At 39.4% G+C, this 17,448-nt stretch overlaps 1 protein-coding gene across 1 annotated transcript in view; it reads left to right on the top strand.

Annotated features, from left to right (window-relative positions):
* Positions 1 to 279: 279 nt before the first annotated feature.
* Positions 280 to 17,448, top strand: part of NOL10 (nucleolar protein 10) — a gene marked incomplete at its 3' end in the record, with an annotated part of 40,255 nt that continues 23,086 nt past the window's right edge. Inside the window, exons 1-11 of the mRNA XM_010149683.1 lie at positions 280 to 397; positions 1,173 to 1,271; positions 1,993 to 2,070; positions 3,891 to 3,928; positions 7,755 to 7,891; positions 9,104 to 9,169; positions 11,115 to 11,175; positions 11,674 to 11,759; positions 12,110 to 12,188; positions 13,521 to 13,670; positions 16,068 to 16,134. Coding sequence (XP_010147985.1) covers positions 280 to 397; positions 1,173 to 1,271; positions 1,993 to 2,070; positions 3,891 to 3,928; positions 7,755 to 7,891; positions 9,104 to 9,169; positions 11,115 to 11,175; positions 11,674 to 11,759; positions 12,110 to 12,188; positions 13,521 to 13,670; positions 16,068 to 16,134 — 979 coding nt within the window. The remainder of the gene's footprint in view (positions 398 to 1,172; positions 1,272 to 1,992; positions 2,071 to 3,890; positions 3,929 to 7,754; positions 7,892 to 9,103; positions 9,170 to 11,114; positions 11,176 to 11,673; positions 11,760 to 12,109; positions 12,189 to 13,520; positions 13,671 to 16,067; positions 16,135 to 17,448) is intronic.

The following is a 17,448-nucleotide window of genomic DNA, read 5'->3' as shown; positions in this document are numbered from 1 at the left end:
TCACCGAGCCGCCCCTTCCCTCTGAGCGCTTATGTGGAGGGTGGGGATGGTTAACCACAACCGGCAAAACCCCGTCCTTTTCACCAATCTCATTTAAATGAAAAATGCGGTTTGCGTGCGTGCATCCCTGACTGTAGGGGTGTTACTCCACACACCCTTACCGCATGCTGCCTTGTAAAGTTTTCTTGGCGTGGAATGGCCAAGCTTACCAGTGGGAAACTTTAAAATAATCAAGACAAAAGGAATCAATGGCCTAAATTTCTTATACATTCAAACCGGATGAACTTCAAGAGATTCTCTGGTTCATTTATGCGTAGCAAGCTCGAGACTGATTCGTGTATTTTCTTACAGTGGCTTTCAGACAGGAAGAAAAGAGCGTTACAGAAGAAAGATGTGGGTGAGTTGCTGTTGCAGGGTCTTCCGTGTTACTTGGCCGGACGTATGCAACCTGCAAGTCCAGAGGGAGACACGTCACTGACTGATACATAGCTCATATTTTAGAAACTACTGAATTAGAGCTATAAGTAGTTCTGGTTTGAAGGCCATACTTCAGCTTTCTACACAGCTTTATGTAAACAGATTATTCCTAGTATTGCTTAAATTTTCAGGCATTAAATATTGGGGCTCTAGGTTGTACAGAAATCTGACAGATGAATTCTATGTGTAGTTTTTAATGAAGTCCAACTGTAAACTCCTCCATGTGTATTACGCTTATCTTAGAGTGGAGGAACGTCATAGTTTTAGCCTCAACTTGTTATCCAAAATAAAATCTGACTAATTACATACCATAAGAAGGGTTACATAAAAACCTCAACCAACCAAAAATGCATGGAGTTAACAGGAGGATGGAATATTTGATACATCTTGGTTCTGTAAAATGTATGAGAAATATTTACCACTACATTATATAATAGCTTGTTACATAGTTACCATCTCAGAATAGGCATTTATTGTGCATGGAGGTAGCCTGCATCTCAGGGTTAACAGGCTGTTGATCTGCTTATACTTGTTAATTATACTTAAAATATCTTCAAATTTTAAAAGGTCTTAAAAGATATTCCCTGTATTTAGCTGATTCGACACGCTTCCGTAAGACACTGTTAACAGTTTTTTGGGGCTGATACAACAGTGCTACCTTTAAAAAATTATTTAATTTTATTTATTCTTTACAGATGTCCGTAGAAGAATTGAACTCATTCAGGACTTTGAAATGCCCACAGTTAGCACAAAGATTAAGGTTTCAAGAGATGGACAGTATATTATGGCAGTTGGTGAGTTAACAAAGTGTCTCTCTGTAGCAGAGGCCAAAAGTAGTGGAAAATCTTGACTGCAGAGTAACCTAGTATTTCAGGTAGAATTGATAAGAGTTCATTTTTAAATTTAGCATTGAATAGAGTTTTGGAAGCTTGCTCTTAAGATGTGATAGAGTGGCTGTGTTGGTAGTGGTATTGTGAAATACTTCTTTTTACAGTCACAGAATTATGGAATGGTTTGGGTTGGAAGGGACCTTTGAAGATCATTTTATCCACCCTCCCTGACACTGGAGGTTTATAGTATCATTGAAACTGAAACTGTTTATAACAGTTAAAAACAGAGTTCAAATAAACTCTGAACATCATTGAGTATTGTTTTGAGGGATGGAGGCTAGTGCGACATTTTGTAACTGTCAAAGGAGCATCCAACTGTGAATGCTTTAGTAGGCATTAATAGCATACAGGGGATTGGTCTTACAGAATTTAATACCTTCCACAAGTCTGAATCATGTATCTGGTCGTCAGAAGAACTTAGATGCAGGTAGGGTGCTTTCAGGCACCAGGCCATAAGATTGTTACTCAGAGGCATGGTTTTCCAGTCACAGAGACTGGTAAGATCAGAATACTGGCAGTTGAAATGCAGTAAAGCTTGTATATATAAGACAGTAAATCTTTTTTTTTAGTATAATGTTATCTTCTTGTTTATTTTTTTCATTAAGGATCCAATTGTTTCTTTCAGGAACTTATAAGCCAAGGATCCGCTGTTTTGATACCTATCAGTTATCCCAGAAATTTGAAAGATGCTTAGATTCCGAAGGTTAGTATAAGCTATGGCTGTTAGTACATGATACCTTTCATATATAATCCAGATTGGGCTCCAGTAGAAATTTCCCTCCCTGTGCTGAGGGGACAGAATGTACTTTGGGGGAACACAAAAATCGAGAATAAACCATCACCTAGTCTTTATCTCTCTATTTTTCCCTTTTCCTCCTCTTTCAAAGTTCTTTCCTGCCTTGGAGCTGTTTGAGGAATCTAAGATTTACCTGAGCCAGTAAGCATGGGGCTCAGAGAGTGAATGTGGCTGGAGGCTGCACTCTGTTTGGGGAATGCTGTGTGGGTGCAATGGCTGGGAGCAGTCATGTCTCCTTTCTTTCCTCTTCTGTGAAGCAGTAAGGTAGGAGAATGCACTGTGGTTGCACCATCATTAAATAAATTGAGTTCTCACTGTTTTCCCACTGGGGCCTGAGCTCAGGTTACAGGAATTCCCTGAGGTTGGTTGTTTTCTTGGAAGCAAGGTACTAAGGCATAGATGGTAGCATGGCCAAGGCCCTGATTACACCGTGTTTGTTACTAATTTGGAGGGAGAATACTATGGTGAGGAAAGCAAGGAGCCATCTAGACAATGGGAAAGGGGGAATCTGCTGACAGACTAGGGGAGTAGGTCAGAGCTGCTATGGCTCTGAGTATTAGGATGCATAGGGTTGAGGAATAATGCTTGATATTTTTGTTTGTTTGTGGTGTTGTTGTTTTGGTTTGTTATTATTAGAAGACCAGTGGCTGAAAACTGGCATACAGGGTTGACCCAAGCAATGAGGGAATGAGCATGGAGTGGCAACAGTCCTAAATCATTACAGAAGAATGAAACTGGTCTAATTGTGACGACTGTGCAAGTGATGTGAAAAATAAAAACTGAGAACTACTGAATTAGTTCAGGAAAAGGGGATTAGAGCATGGTAATGTTCCTTTATCCCTTACTCCTGACTACAGGGAGTCACGCAGGGTAAAGGGACAGTGCTACAACATATTAAGAGGGGAGGTGGTAGGGGTTCACATGGGGAGGGGAAGGTATAGCAAGAATGAGACCCACTTTAAAAGAGCAGGAATCATGGTAGTAGTAAATGCTTGATGGTAATTTGAGCTTAAAATAATGGTTTTTTTGAACTGGCATCTTTCTAGACTGCAAAAGCATGTTTAATTTGAACTGTAGCACAGAGTCACTTCAGGTAACTTTAAATGAACTACCTCATTTAAATGGAACCAATTTAGCTGAAGCAGCTACTCCCTAATGTTCCCAACCCAGCTCATTTAAAAGTAGGCAAAGTTCAATACGTTGCAGGGTTTAGCACTGATAGTAGCTTCCAAATTTGGGAGTTTTTTGGTGGAGGGAAACACGACCTAGAACTTTTTCTGTGGAAGTGCTGACCCTTAGAAAGATCACGTGTGCAGGTTTGTGCATGGTATATCCAAAATCTTAACCATTTTTTATTATCTGACTGATTACCAAAGGTCCCTGGACCACACACTCACTGAGAACCATTTGATTAGACCTTCCCTGAGCCAATAAATTCGTGGTTGAGTGTTGTGTTGAGGAACATGTCAAATACACAAGAACGATAAGAAGATTACAAGACGCTTCATATGTTCCTAAAGTTTTAGAAAACTACTTACTATTTTGCAAATAAAGTTATATAATTAAAGATTTTTATCACTGTGTCTGCGTTATGCATTGACAGCTGTGGGGAATACTTATATGACTAAAGGTTAGCATGAGCGTAAATGTTTTCAGGATTTATGCCAATGTTTGCAAATAAGTTTGCTTACTTAGCTGACTTAAAATTCTCTTGCTCTCTCCTCTAGTGGTTACGTTTGAGATTTTATCAGATGATTACTCCAAGGTATGTTTAATGTTTTCAGTGCATAAATGAAAAAAATCGTTTAATATGTATATTAAAATGCATTTTCATATATAGTAGAGGCAGTCAATCAACACTGCTTTTGGAACAGAAAGGCTTTTTAGAAAACCAAACAGGATAAACATCTTTTGTACCTTCAAAATGTTTTTTTTTCTTTGTTTCTTTGTATTATAATTTGCCTTACCACTTTTAAAGTCTTTTGTCTGTAGTAGACAAAAACTTCAAATAATGATCTATCCTACAAACAAAATAATGTGAAAAATGGAATTAGTTATTCTTTCTAGGATAACATTTAGTCACAGTCCCTTATGGCAAGTGATACACAGATACACCACTTTTGAGAGTTAGGATAGCTGTAGGTAAATTAATAGCCTGATTTGTCAGCATTGTTGTAGCCATGATGATTACAAGTGTATGAATGAGGCAAAAACTGTGGAGAGAAGTAATGTGTTGGTGTGGTGTTTTTTTTTAATGAAGTGCTGCACTAGGAAGAAACAGTTGAGTTCTTAGGACCATCAGCCACTTTTCAGGCTCAATACAATTACCGCTTCTAATTCTGTTTAGCACCAAGAAAAGTGTTTGTGTGCTTGAAAGCTCATCAGTTTCCTCCAGCTGTAGCAGTTGGTGTGAAACCTTAGCATTTCCGCTAGAGTTTGATTTTTAATAAATAATTCTGTTTGATCAGAGACACTATCATCTAACCCTCTACCTTCACTATTTTCAATTTTTTTCCCCATGTGAATTCAAGTAGCAGGAGAAGGTGACTGATACAGTACAATAGCATCCCACTTGTCTGCCTGTGGGAGAATGTTTCTGGTTGTACAAACCAGTTATTTGGGAGACCAAGGAACACACTGTGCTTGCAAATACGTTTCTGACTGGTTATGAACAGTAAGGCTTGTGTGTGTTTTCAGGTGAAATTGATAGTGTATTTTGGACTGAAGTCCTACTCACAACTTAATACAACCTTATTTTCAATTTTTTTTTCCTAAAACTTACCAAATTTTTAGAATAAAACCTGATCTCAGGTAGCTGTCATAATGTTTCAGACACATTAGGAAGAGGGAACAATATTTGAGAATTTATACTTGAAATGCTTAGAATCATAAAAATACTGATTGGAGGGAGACCTTCAGACATCATTTAATGCTTTGACATGACTCTCAAAAACTGCAGGCTTGGAGGTTCCACAGACTCAATGAATCATAGAATCGTAGAAGAATGGTTAGGGTTGGAAGGGACCCTAAAGATCACCTAGTTCCAACCCCCCTGCCATGGGCAGGGACACCTTCCACTAGACCAGGTTGCTGAAAGCCTCATCCAGCCTGGCCTTGAACACTTCCAGGGATGGGGCATCCACAGCTTCTCTGGGCAGCCTGTTCCAGCGCCTCACCACTCTCTCCGGGAAGAACTTCTTCCTGATATCTGATCTAAACCTCCCATGAATTGTTGCAATGCTGCATTACCTTGTCATAAAGAATTCTTCCTTCCTGCCCTGGAAAATGTGAAATTTTTGCTGTTGCTACTGCAAAGAGTTTTTGTAACCGCCCTTCATTTGCTGGCTGCTATTAGGCTGTCCTACAGGGTGCTCTTTGGCTGAACAAGCTAAGATTCTTCTTTCTTTGTACATATTGTGTTCTGCCCCTTGCTGTCTTGGTAGCCTTCCTGATGCTCTCAACATCCCTCCTGAATTGGGGTCCAACACCAGACACGCTGCCTTGTGCTTTAGTAGCGTGCGGCGTAGAGCTTCCCTCCAGTCTGCTCCTGCTGTTCTCGTAAGGTCACCTTTTGAGACCCCTTTCATTTTCACAGTGGCAGCATACTGTTGCCTGTCATTCACATTGCTGTCCACAAGGCCAGCTGCACTTTTCTGCTCTCCTAAGGGTTAGACTTAAAAGTTTTAGGCTTGGACTAAGTTTCACACTTAGGAGAGTCATTGGATATCTCTTTTTTCCACTGCCTTTTGCAAAAAGACACGTATTTCCACTTCGTATTTTTGCCATACGCTGGTGGCTAGGCTTTGGCTGCCCTGAGGTTGTAGTGACCAAGATAAATTTAGTATGAACGAAAGACAGACATGATTGACAGTGAGTTGTATCCACTGCTAATTAAAGAGGGCACAAATGTCTTCAAGTCCAATATTGTAGAAATTTATCTTACATCTAATAGTTTTCTATTTTAAGGCAGTCAGCAGAATATTTGATTGCTTTTGGCAACTATGAAAAACTTACTGGAATTTTTTTGGAAGTAGAGTGGGTGCGAAAGAAATTCACTTTTCTCATTGAAAGCAAATTGCATTTTCTCTCTTCCTAGTAACAGGTTTTTGGTGGCTTACTGGTAGTGAACTAAAAGAATGTGATACTGATGTTTTTAAATTAAGTCAGTTTATTTTTATTTTCTTCTTATAGTATATTTAGCCTCTGTACTGCATGAAGATGCAGATGTTTCTTCTTTTGCAATGATGATAGAGAAAAGGTTTGATCTGGGCTTTGTTTCAAACAGATGAGTAAAGAGCTTTGCTTGTTGTAAACCCCCAGTTAAAAGCATGAAGGCATTAGGTACACAAAGGATTGATTGGGGTGTATATGAAAAACATCACTGTATAACATCAACTGTGCAGCTGTGTCTGTAATCACGTATGAAATCGTAGTCACATTTCTGAAAGATGACTCTGCTTGGTCTTGGGTCACGATGGGTGAGTGAATAAAAGTTTAAACACTAGGGTTTCTGATATCAGAAAAAGTGTGAGTAAGGGGAACTTAATGATGAGTAGGCAGCAAGTACTAGCCCAGGTCAGTACTTTCTCCATGTCTTATAAGGGAAGAATGTACAGATATTTTGAATCTGTCACCTTTATTGATATAACTTTTGTACCTTGCCTTTCCTGAACTTCTCATCCTTATTTGCATTGCTAACAGTGTAGTCTAGCAGTCAGAAATTTAAAATCTTCATTGTCTACTACTTTTAGAAGGTGCATGGACTGTACCTATCTAAACTAAACTTTCTAGTCTAAGCTGAGTAGGGATAAGGCTGAGAGTTGAGTTAGCCTCTGGTTAGCCATATAATTTAATTGTGTGCATTGTGGCGTGAGTTTGGGCCAGGCCAACTGTTCCTCCATCACACACAGCCTGGGCGTGGTTTGAGGTACTGCTGGAGTGTAAGGGATGGTGTGGATGATACTGTCTTTGGACTGGGAAGAATTCTTTCATATGGATATGAGCTGTGCCATGTTAATTTGCCATCAGGACTATAGGGGCAGTTTCTGGCCTATTTTGTTTACTAGTGTAAATCGATCCTAGTAATGGCTCCCTGTGGGCTCTTCCAGGGCTGAGATGTTGGTCTTAAGTTTCAGAAAGCAACAGTGTGCTCATTATTTGGCAGACAACAACAAAAAAAGCCCAAACATTGATGTCATTTATTGGAAGGCTGCCGTGCATCAGGGTGTGAAGTAATGCTTAGTACCTGTGAACATACTGGTGTTGTACCTTGAAGAAAGTAACTCTGGTGTCTGAAAAGAAGTACAGATGTTAATTTTGGTGCAACATAACACCGAGATGACTGTATTACTTCTGATTGCAGAGCCACTCTCAGGGTATCACGTATACTCTTGTGAATATTCATTTAATCTTTATTAATGAGGTGCTTTGCTGTGTCTAATGAGAATGATGAAGCACTCATTTCAGTAGAAATGGTTTAGATGGGCCAATAAACCTGTGTTTAAAAAATCACTAGAGCTTGTGCTGTAAGACAGGTTGTGGAGACTGTTGTCTGTTTCTGTAGGTTCCAGTTCTTTCTACTTTATTTTCAGATTGTCTTCTTGGAGTGTGACAGGTTTGTGGAGTTCCATTCGCAACACGGCCATTACTACAGGACACGAATACCAAAATTTGGTAGAGACTTCTCCTATCACTATCCATCGTGTGACCTCTATTTTGTAGGAGCAAGGTATTGAATCAGTGGATTATTTTGTTTCACTTTTGTCAGCAATGTTTTCCAAGAACAACATGAATATTAAAACAACATAAAATTTAATTTAGAAGTGGCAATTCCTTTCAGATCAATGTGGAAGCAGTTTGTGAAAAGTGGAAAATGTGGGAAGACTGAGATAAATTCCATTTCCTGTACTGTTTTAAGACTTTTTTGCTTTGATTCTTAGACCAGGTACATCATGTATTTGCAAATTTGTTATAAAAATTAAAATTCAGTGTACTGTTTTAAAAAGTGATTAGCATCAAAGTAAGGAAGATTAGCTTTTTCTATCTTGGTATTTTTTTGCTGTTAAAGGGTGAGTCAAATCACATAAAATAATTGTGTGTGTGAGAAGACACAGTATAAAAAATTTGAGATCTTCAGGGTTTCAAGCAAAATAAGTAACAGTTCAAGATCAAGTTCACTACAAGAAAGACATTGAGGTGCTTGAGCGTGTCCAGAGAAGGGCCACAAAACTGGTGAAGGGTCTGGAGAATATGTCTTATGAGGAGCGACTGAGGGAACTGGGCTTGTTTAGCCTGGAGAAGAGGAGGCTGAGAGGAGACCTGATCACTGCCTACAGAAAGGAGGTTGTGGAGAAGTGGGTGTTGGTCTCTTCTCTTTAATGACAGATGATCGGATGAGGGGGAATGGACTCAAGCTGTGCCAGGGGAGGTTTAGATTGGATGTAAGGAAGAAGTTCTTCACCGAAAGGGTTATCACACACTGGAACAGGCTGCCCAGGGAGGTGGTGGAGTCACCGTCCCTGGATGTGTTTAAGAGACGGGTGGATGAGGTGCTGAGAGATATGGTTTAGTGGTGGACAGATACGGTTGGACTGGATGATCTCTAAGGTCTTTTCCAACCTAGTGATTCTATGATTCTATGATTCTAAGATTTAATGTAAATCATAGGAAATCAGAAGATCTTAATGCATCTTTTTCCTGGAAAAAGAGTAACTGATGGGTTATTGCGTGCTCACCAAACACACTGATTACACTGCACATTTTTCTGGTTTCTTTTTAACACTGAAGGCTTGAGGTGTCTTATGTTTTAGAATGTGAAGTCTGAAAATTGTATATTTGGTGAAATTAGGCTGTGAGCAAATCTTCATAGTTCCTCTTAAATTAAACAGTATTCTTCAGTATTTGTAAGGGAAGGGAGTAATTTTGGATTTTTCCTTTGTAGTTCTGAAGTATACAGGCTAAATCTGGAACAAGGAAGGTTTCTCAACTCCCTGCAAACTGATGCTTCGTAAGTTGTCTGTAACGCGTGATGTCTGTCTGTTGTCTTTCCACCAGGTGGAAGCAAACTCCTAGCATGCTCACCATAGTGTACTGTATCTGAATACTGCCCAAACACATTGTAGAGCTGAAAAGGAACATATGCCGAGTCTGAGCCTCATTTTATGTTCTGTAATTATTTGTTCTAGTTTTTATGTTTTAATTGAGTTTTCTCTTGTGGATATTTTAAAATTGCTTAATATGGACTTGTAGTAGGTATTATATAACTTGATCTTATGAGCACTTCATTAAAGCTTTGCCATTACTGCTCAATTTAGCTGTCATATAGAGATCTGCCCACAGGGTATGTACTTTCCCAGGCATGTCTTTGTCCTTCTGCTCTTGGAGTAGCCCAAAGAGAATTTTTATATCTCCAGTGTGTGTGATTCTTTTGAAAACCATACCAGAGCAGGAGATGGGCTTCTTTTATGTGGGGAGAGGCAGATGAGAACAGACCAGACTAGATAAAGCAGCTAGTTGGTGGACAACAGCTGGTGCTCAGTGGGTAGGATAGTTTAATGGCCGAAGGAATATTTGGGCAGGCATAGTTACAGAAACTGAGCAGTAACAAAAAAAAAAAAAAAGGGCAAATAGGAAAATCCTGGAACGAGAATGCAAAGGGCCATGTGTAAAATCTGAATTAGGGAGATGAGACTTAAGTTGTTGGGAAGGTTGTGGGGGTAGGGGAATTGGATGGGTTCTAGAATTACAGCTGCAGGGCTTTGAATGAAAGAAGTTGGAAGGCGTCAGGATGAGTGGTGTAAAGAGAAATATTTATACTTTGGAAGGATTGTTGGAGAAATACAGGGGTCCTGGTTGCCCTGTGGAGAAACAGGATATTTGGGGTGGGGAGTGATAGGCTGTTCATCGGAATATTTAGGAGTTGTAAGCTTCAGAACAGAAGTAATCGGGAACACCGTTTGACATAATAGAGTTGTTTGAAGAATATAGTGGAGCAGAGCAATAAGGAAAGGCTTGGTGGTAGGTGTGGGCAGGGAGAAACACAGAATCATTCAAGTTGGAAAGAAACTCAGAGCCTAGCCTCCTGCTCAGGGCTTGGTCACACGGCATTCAGATGAATTTGATATTGATATTGACCACTTGGAGCGAGTCCAGAGGAGCGCCACGAAGATGCTCAGAGGGCTGGAGCACCTCTCCTATGACGAAAGGCTGCGAGAACTGGGCTTGTTCAGCCTGGAGAAGAGGAGGCTCCGAGGAGACCTCATTGCAGCTTTCCAATATCTGAAGGGGGCCTACAAGGGTACTGGGAGAGGACTTTTTACAAGAGCCTGTAGTGATAGGACGAGGGGGGATGGGTATAAATTGAAATCAGGGAGGTTTAGATTAGATGTCAGGAAGAAATTCTTCACAGAGAGGGGGGTGAGGCACTGGGACAGGTTGCCCAGAGAAGCTGTGGATGCCCCATCCCTGGGAGGGTGCAAGGCCAGGTTGGATGAGGCTTTGAGCAACCTGGCCTAGTGCAAGGTGTCCCTGCCCACGACAGGGGGTTGGAACTAGATGATCTTTAAGGTCCCTTCCAACCCTAACCATTCTATGATTCTATGAATTTTCCCAGGTGGATTTGGAAACTCCAGGGGTGGAAATTCCACAGCCTGTATGGGCAGCCTGTTCCAGGGCTCAGTTATCTGCATGGCATAAAAATACTGTCCTTGGATCCAGTTGGAACCTTACCTGTTTCAAGTAATCAGCACTGTCTTTGATGGCTCCAAATCCTTCGTAAGCTCCTCTTAAGTATGGGAGGCTGTTATGAGGTGGCCATCCATCCCTCCCTCCCTCCCTCTAGCTTTTGCTTTTCCAGGCTGAGCTATAGCGCACTTGATTACGGGAATCTTTTTAATTGTTCATGTGTTAAATTTCTCTGAGTTCATTAAACTTGCTCCTTTTTCTCTTTTTAGAGAAAGTAATGTCTGTGACATAAATCCTGTGCACTTCTTGTTTGCTATGGGGACAGCTGAGGTAAATGTTTGCATTCCTTTTGTAAAAAGGACAGTAGTGTTTGTTTCTTTTTTGTATTAGTTTGCGTGAGGATAAGAAGAAATTCTGACAGGAATGTTTTTGGTTAATTTGATGTTATTTGCTGTGTTAAGTATAGATCCATTAAACAAGATGACTTTGGAGAGAACAGTGCACATATAATTTCTGAGCTTGGTTGCTGAGGTGCTTTAAATTTTGCAGATGGGAGAGAAAAGAATGTTGTCTTGCTTTACAGTATAGCTGTCTGTAGAAGTTAATCTTTGGAAATTTAGTGTTAAAGATGTTCATTCAGATCACATTTTAAAAAAAATACAAGTGAAATGTGTGGAGCTTGCATGCCATCCTTAGAACAACTCATGTCAACCCAGGAGATTTGATTAATTATTCATACATGAAATAGTTCATAGTTTTATTTAAACATTTTTCACAACGCCAGACATCTGTTGCTTAAGCTTGAAACATATTTTCTAAACCGTTTAGGGTAAAGTGGAATGCTGGGATCCTAGAACCAGAAATCGAGTTGGGCTGTTGGACTGTGCTTTAAGCAGTGTGACAGCAGACACGGAGTGAGTAAAGGCTGCTTTTTCGAAGTGTGTTCCTTTGCTTATCAGAAGTTTTGCTTTTAGAAACAAATCCCACTTTGCATTAAAATGACCTGCCTATGGTCTCATTGCTAGTGTGAATAAAGGGTTTTCATGATTGTAGAGGAGTCTCTTGGTTATTGATCTAAGTAGTAGTGGCTAATTTTCCATACAACCACAAGCTGTGAATGTAAACAATACAGCTTTTTGAAGTAATATTTGAGTGTTATCTGTAAATTAATGTAAATTAATTATCTTAGCTATTCTTAACATTGAAAAAATTATTTGCAGTCCTTATTGAAAGAATATCTAACTGTAAGCATTATGCTTTGCAGGATAGAGGGTTTGCCATCCATTTCAGCACTTAAATTTGATGGAGCTTTGAATATGGCTGTTGGAACATCTACTGGGCAGGTAAAGTTAACTTCATCTCCAGCAGTTCTCAGGAGATCCTGTTCTTGCCAGTCCAGGTCTATCATACATTGAATGCACTTATTGTAATGTAAATACATATTAGTAGAATCAGAGAATCACGGAATTGTTTGGATTGGAAGGGACTTTAAAGATCATCCAGTTCCAACCCCCCTGCCATGCTTCCACTAGACCAGGTTGCTCAAAGCCTCATCCAGCCTGGCTAACTTATTTGTAAGAGCGTAAATTACATATATAGGGCAGTAATAGTCATCCTTAAACTGAAAATTAATTGTGTCAAATGGTCTTGCTCTTCAGAGTACTCTAGGGAGCATGTAAAATCATCACAATTTAGTATAACTTCAAATTCTGTATTTTTCTTATGACTTAAGCATGCAGGGAAGTTGCTGCTTTTTGAGATTATCCATACCATCTCAGTGCAACACACGTGCTGGCCCATATCTTGATGGTGGCTAATGAAGCAGAAGTGATTGTCTTTCAACTGTTGTTTTTACTATCTTATCTTTCTATAAGGGATCATTTAGATGAAATTAATCATTGTTACCATTGTATTTGTAAAGTGGAGTATGGGGATTTTTTTTTTCTAGCTTAATCAATGTTTTGGTGGGTTTAGAAAACTTCTTGCTTGTTCAAGAGCAGATTTGCGGGTAAGGGTTGCATTTGTGATAAAACTTGCCTGACATATTATACCAACTTTGTTGGAGATTGTATTTTTCATTACATGCTCTGATAATATTTTTTCCCCAAAATTATTACCATTCACACTTTGCCTGTGAAAGATTTATGGTCTTTTGCAAGTTCCATGGGAAGCATTGGAGATAAAAATGCAGGTTTCTGGAAGACTGAGCCTGTACTCTCTACTTTCCTTAAAATAAGAAATAACTTTCTGTGGTGTTTCACTGAGTGAAAGTGATATTTGCTGAATGTGTAAGGGGGTCTGAAAATTTAAATCTTGTAAAAACAGCACAAGAATCAAAGTGAAATACAAGTAATTAAGAAGTAATAAGAGACTTGAAAATGGTTTGCTTTTTTGAATAGAAATTAAGAAGACTTTAGAAAGATGGTGAGCCCTTTAAATTTGCTCTAAATTTTTCTAGACTGAAGCATTCTGAGGTTAACATACTGTCAGAATAAACAGGGCTCTCTTAATAAGCTGTTCTCAGAATTTAAACCAATTTCTTTTATGTAAATCCTGTCCATGTATTTTAAGTAAAACGTCTCAAGTTTATTTAAATCTTTAGTGAAGATTTAGTGTGCCTGACTTCCTCTTGATCTTACAGTATTACAATTTTAATCTGTCTCTTATTCTTCAAGGTTTTATTATATGATCTCCGGTCCAGTAATCCATTAATAGTCAAAGATCACCACTATGGCCTGCCTATTAAGTCAGTTCAGTTTCAGCGTCAGTTGGATTTAATAATCTCTGCAGACTCTAGGATCATCAAAATGTGGAACAAGGATACAGTAAGTGTTTTTAATGTTGCTGCATTCAGATTTTTTAATTTTTATTTACAGGCAGCTTGGATAATAAAGCTGAAATTCAGTGCAGGAGGTTGTGCGTTTAATGTACATACACCATTTTGTCCTGTCTGACTAAAGAAACCAACATTTGGAAAGGTGTTCAACAGCCTGTCATGTATAAAGATATAGTCCTAGGTATTCTTTAGTTGTGTGTGCGTCTGCCCAAGATGTGTCTTTCAGTGGAAGGATTTAAACATAAAAGTATCTTGGCTGTTGCCCTGGTTTGTGTATGTCTTGCAGTGAGCTTGAACACATCCAGTTACGATTTTTTTATCAGAGGGAAGAAAACAGAGTTATTCCAATTCCAAAGAAGGGCTAATTTTGAAGGAAGATCATAGAATCATAGAGTGGTTTGAGCTGAAAGGGACCTTAAAGACCATCTAGTTCCAACCCCCCTGCCATGGGCAGGGACACCTTCCACTTTGAGGTTGCTCAAAGCCTCGTCCAGCATGACCTTGAAGACTTGAAGATCAATTAGTTAAAATCGGGTACTGCTTATTTTTACAGACACCTATTTGGATATTGAAGCAGATATTATGCCTAGATCCAAGTAACAGTGTGTTCTGTGATATGGATTAGGTTGCAGTAGGCAATATCTCTGTCCCCACCTTTTGTATCTCTAAGTGAAGTTGAAATATCTACCTTTCCTAAGACTTCCCTTAATTGTATTATGTTGGTCTTTTTCTTATCTTTCCATCAATGCAGCTTGCACAAAATACGTTACCCCATAGGGTCATTGTAATACTGCTGTAGCTTGGTTGGGTTTGAGGGGCTGTCTGTATCCATTGTATCCCTTCTAAAAAGCATGCTCTATGCTTTTCCAGCTTTATAATGAAACATATCAAGAGTAGTTACAGTAGTTGAGAGGCACTTTTTTTCTCACTGTTTTGGTCAGTCATTCTCTATTGTGCTTCTTCATGAACTTTCAACAGCCTCTTTCTTTCTGTGATTGCAAGCAGTTTTTTGTAAGCTCTTCTGCAGTTACTTTTTATTGTTTAAAAGAGCAAATAAATTATTGGTTATTATTTAAAACATCTGCAGTGGCCTCTCTCCCTTTTTCCTAGGTGTATATATAATTTCCCTCAATGAGAATGAAGCACTGGAAGGTTTGTCAGGTGGCCTCTGCAGTGGGAAAAACTGCTGGAAGGCAAAGATAGCTTTGGACTCTTTTCCTAGAGTATGTTCCAGCTGGCTCCACCTCTCCCAGATGTTGGTTCCTGACTATCTCTGGCTGGGAACCAACTGCAGAGGCAGACTGCGGGGTGGAGAGCATATGGCTTTGATACCAGAATAGCCCCATGCTGAGACGTGCCTTGGGGTGGGGAGCATGAGGCTTTTGTCTGCTAACACCGGGGTGGGGGAGGACTCTTATTAATCATCGGGGAGAGACCAGAGGTGGGTGGGGTAACAGCATGTAACTGGGAGGGAAAGGAAGGGCCCAGAAAGGTAGGTGGGATAGCTGCAGGGAAAGAAAAAAGAGGAATAGGATCAAAATTTGCTCTGTTCCTGTCCCTCGTTTAGAGCCGCGTAGGCATGTGCTCTCATGCTTCAGATTCTGTGGCCCAGTTCTTAGAGACTCTTCCTTTACTGGCTGTCTTGTGTGTTGGCTTATAAGAGCACCTGTATTTTGTCTGGGTTTTTCAGACACTGTTCCAATTTTTTTTTTTGAGAATGTTGTTTCCTGCTTTTACCTTCTTCTTAAATAACCTTTATAACTTCAGTTCTGATTTAAACTAGATACAACTGGATGCTTTTACTATTAATTTATATTTAGACCTCTTTAATACTGACTTTATAAATTACAGATGAAGTACTGAGCTATATTTCATTTTGTGTAGACATGAGCAGGGTGGAGGAACCAAGCTCCATAATCAAATTCTATTCCCAATCCATCTTTTCAGCTGATGATACTTGCCAAAATCAAATGATTGAAAACTACCACATTCAGGCTTGAACAAAGGGAGGGTTACGCTGGCAGTGTGCCAGGAACTTGTGGACCTCACCCCTCACTTTTACATAAAATAAAATAAAGCAGATCTGACACACCTGTTTTCAACACAGAAGTGTGAGCTGAGAAATTAGAAGTGCTACTGTACATTGCTGTGTCTCCAGTAACCAGTGAGTAGGCTACGCGTCCTTATAAGAGGTTGGATCAGATACCAAATATAATACTGAGTTCCTTGTGTTGCATTCAGATAATATTTTATTGTTCTGCAAAATCTGTTTCGTCTTTATGCCATTATATTTCTTAGCTTCTATAATGGTTATTCTTAATGTTTGTTTACTAAATCCAATTATATTTGGAGTTCTTTATAATATATTTTCTTCCTACAATTTTAGGGGAAGATGTTTACTTCTGTGGAGCCAGAACACGATATCAATGATGTCTGCCTGTATCCAAATTCAGGTACATAAGATACATTAATGTCTTGGCAAGTTCAAAAGGGAAAGCTTGTGTTAACCCAAGCTGTGGTCTTTTTTTTCTGTTGAGGTGATAAGAATTAGTCCACTTTCCTTCTTATGACCGAGCTAGGAAAAAATGGTTACTTGTCAGTTAGTGTCACTGTTTCCTTTGCATCTATATTAAATTGAGCCTTTTTGCAGTTACGAGCTGCTGTGCTGTATATTGAGTGATTGACCTCTTTTGCCCTTTCAAATATCTGAAGTGTTTTGTTTCATAAGAGTAGGAATTTTGGCCTTTTGTCTTGGCTAAGTCCCAGATGAGTTAGAGCTTGCTTTCTAGAACTAGAAAAGAATCTCTTTACAGCAAGTTTACAAATTTTTAACAAGTATTTACAACTATTTGATCTTTACGTGTTTTAGATATAGCACTTACTGTGCCCTCCCAGAGGTTGAATACTTTGATTTTAAGTGTAGATTCCTAAGTGCACAGATTGGCATGCTTTTTTCTGGCTGTTTGCAGATCTGCTCTGTCTCATAAAGTTATGTTTAGAGGTCAAAACTGAGGGTCACTTGTAACTGAAGTTTCGAGATCCTGCCTTAGGAGTAAAAAGGATTTTACGGAATGGTGCTTGTATGTGTCCATGTGCTTTGGTTGTACCTCAGATTGCAGCTGGCTTTAGTTGTCCCTGCTTGGTCGGAGTTGCTTAGACCTTAACTAGGATGTGACACCTCATTTCTTTTTTGAAAGCAGTACTGAAAAAGATGGAATGAAAATTAGGGCCATTAGGATGGCACAGGACAAAATTCTTGATCCAGGGAATGCTTATGCTGCAAACTTTTAGCTTCATTTTAGAGAGAGGTAGCAGTGAAGACAGAGCGACTTGGGCTTTGATTCATACTAGCAGCTCAAATTCAAGATTGTAGATAAGTGAGTTTGAGATTTCTAACGAGTTAAAACTTATCTTGTTTTTTCTGCCAACTTCAGTTAGGAATGTGTCCTATGGTGGTTTTCATCCAGGTTTCACCTTTGATGAGCTTAGTGATTTTATCCAAAAGAGAATCCAGAAGCCAGTTAACATCCATGCAGCACTGATAATGGACTCGTGACAGGGAGTGAAGCAGAGCTACACAGAAGTACTTTTGACAGTGTATAATCTTAGTGTGATTTGGGTTGGAAGGGACCTCTGGGGGTTGTGCATTTCCTTATCAAAGCAGGGCCAAATGAAGTTAGACCCAAATTCTGATCAGGTTGCTCAGGTCATAACCAGTTAAGTTTCAGTACCTACAAGGGTGGACGTTGCTCAGCCAAGGACACTCT

Source organism: Eurypyga helias, unplaced genomic scaffold (assembly GCF_000690775.1).
Source record: "Eurypyga helias isolate BGI_N326 unplaced genomic scaffold, ASM69077v1 scaffold7534, whole genome shotgun sequence".
Classification (NCBI taxonomy): Eukaryota; Metazoa; Chordata; class Aves; order Eurypygiformes; family Eurypygidae; genus Eurypyga; species Eurypyga helias.
This window is presented reverse-complemented; position numbering and strand designations above follow the sequence as displayed.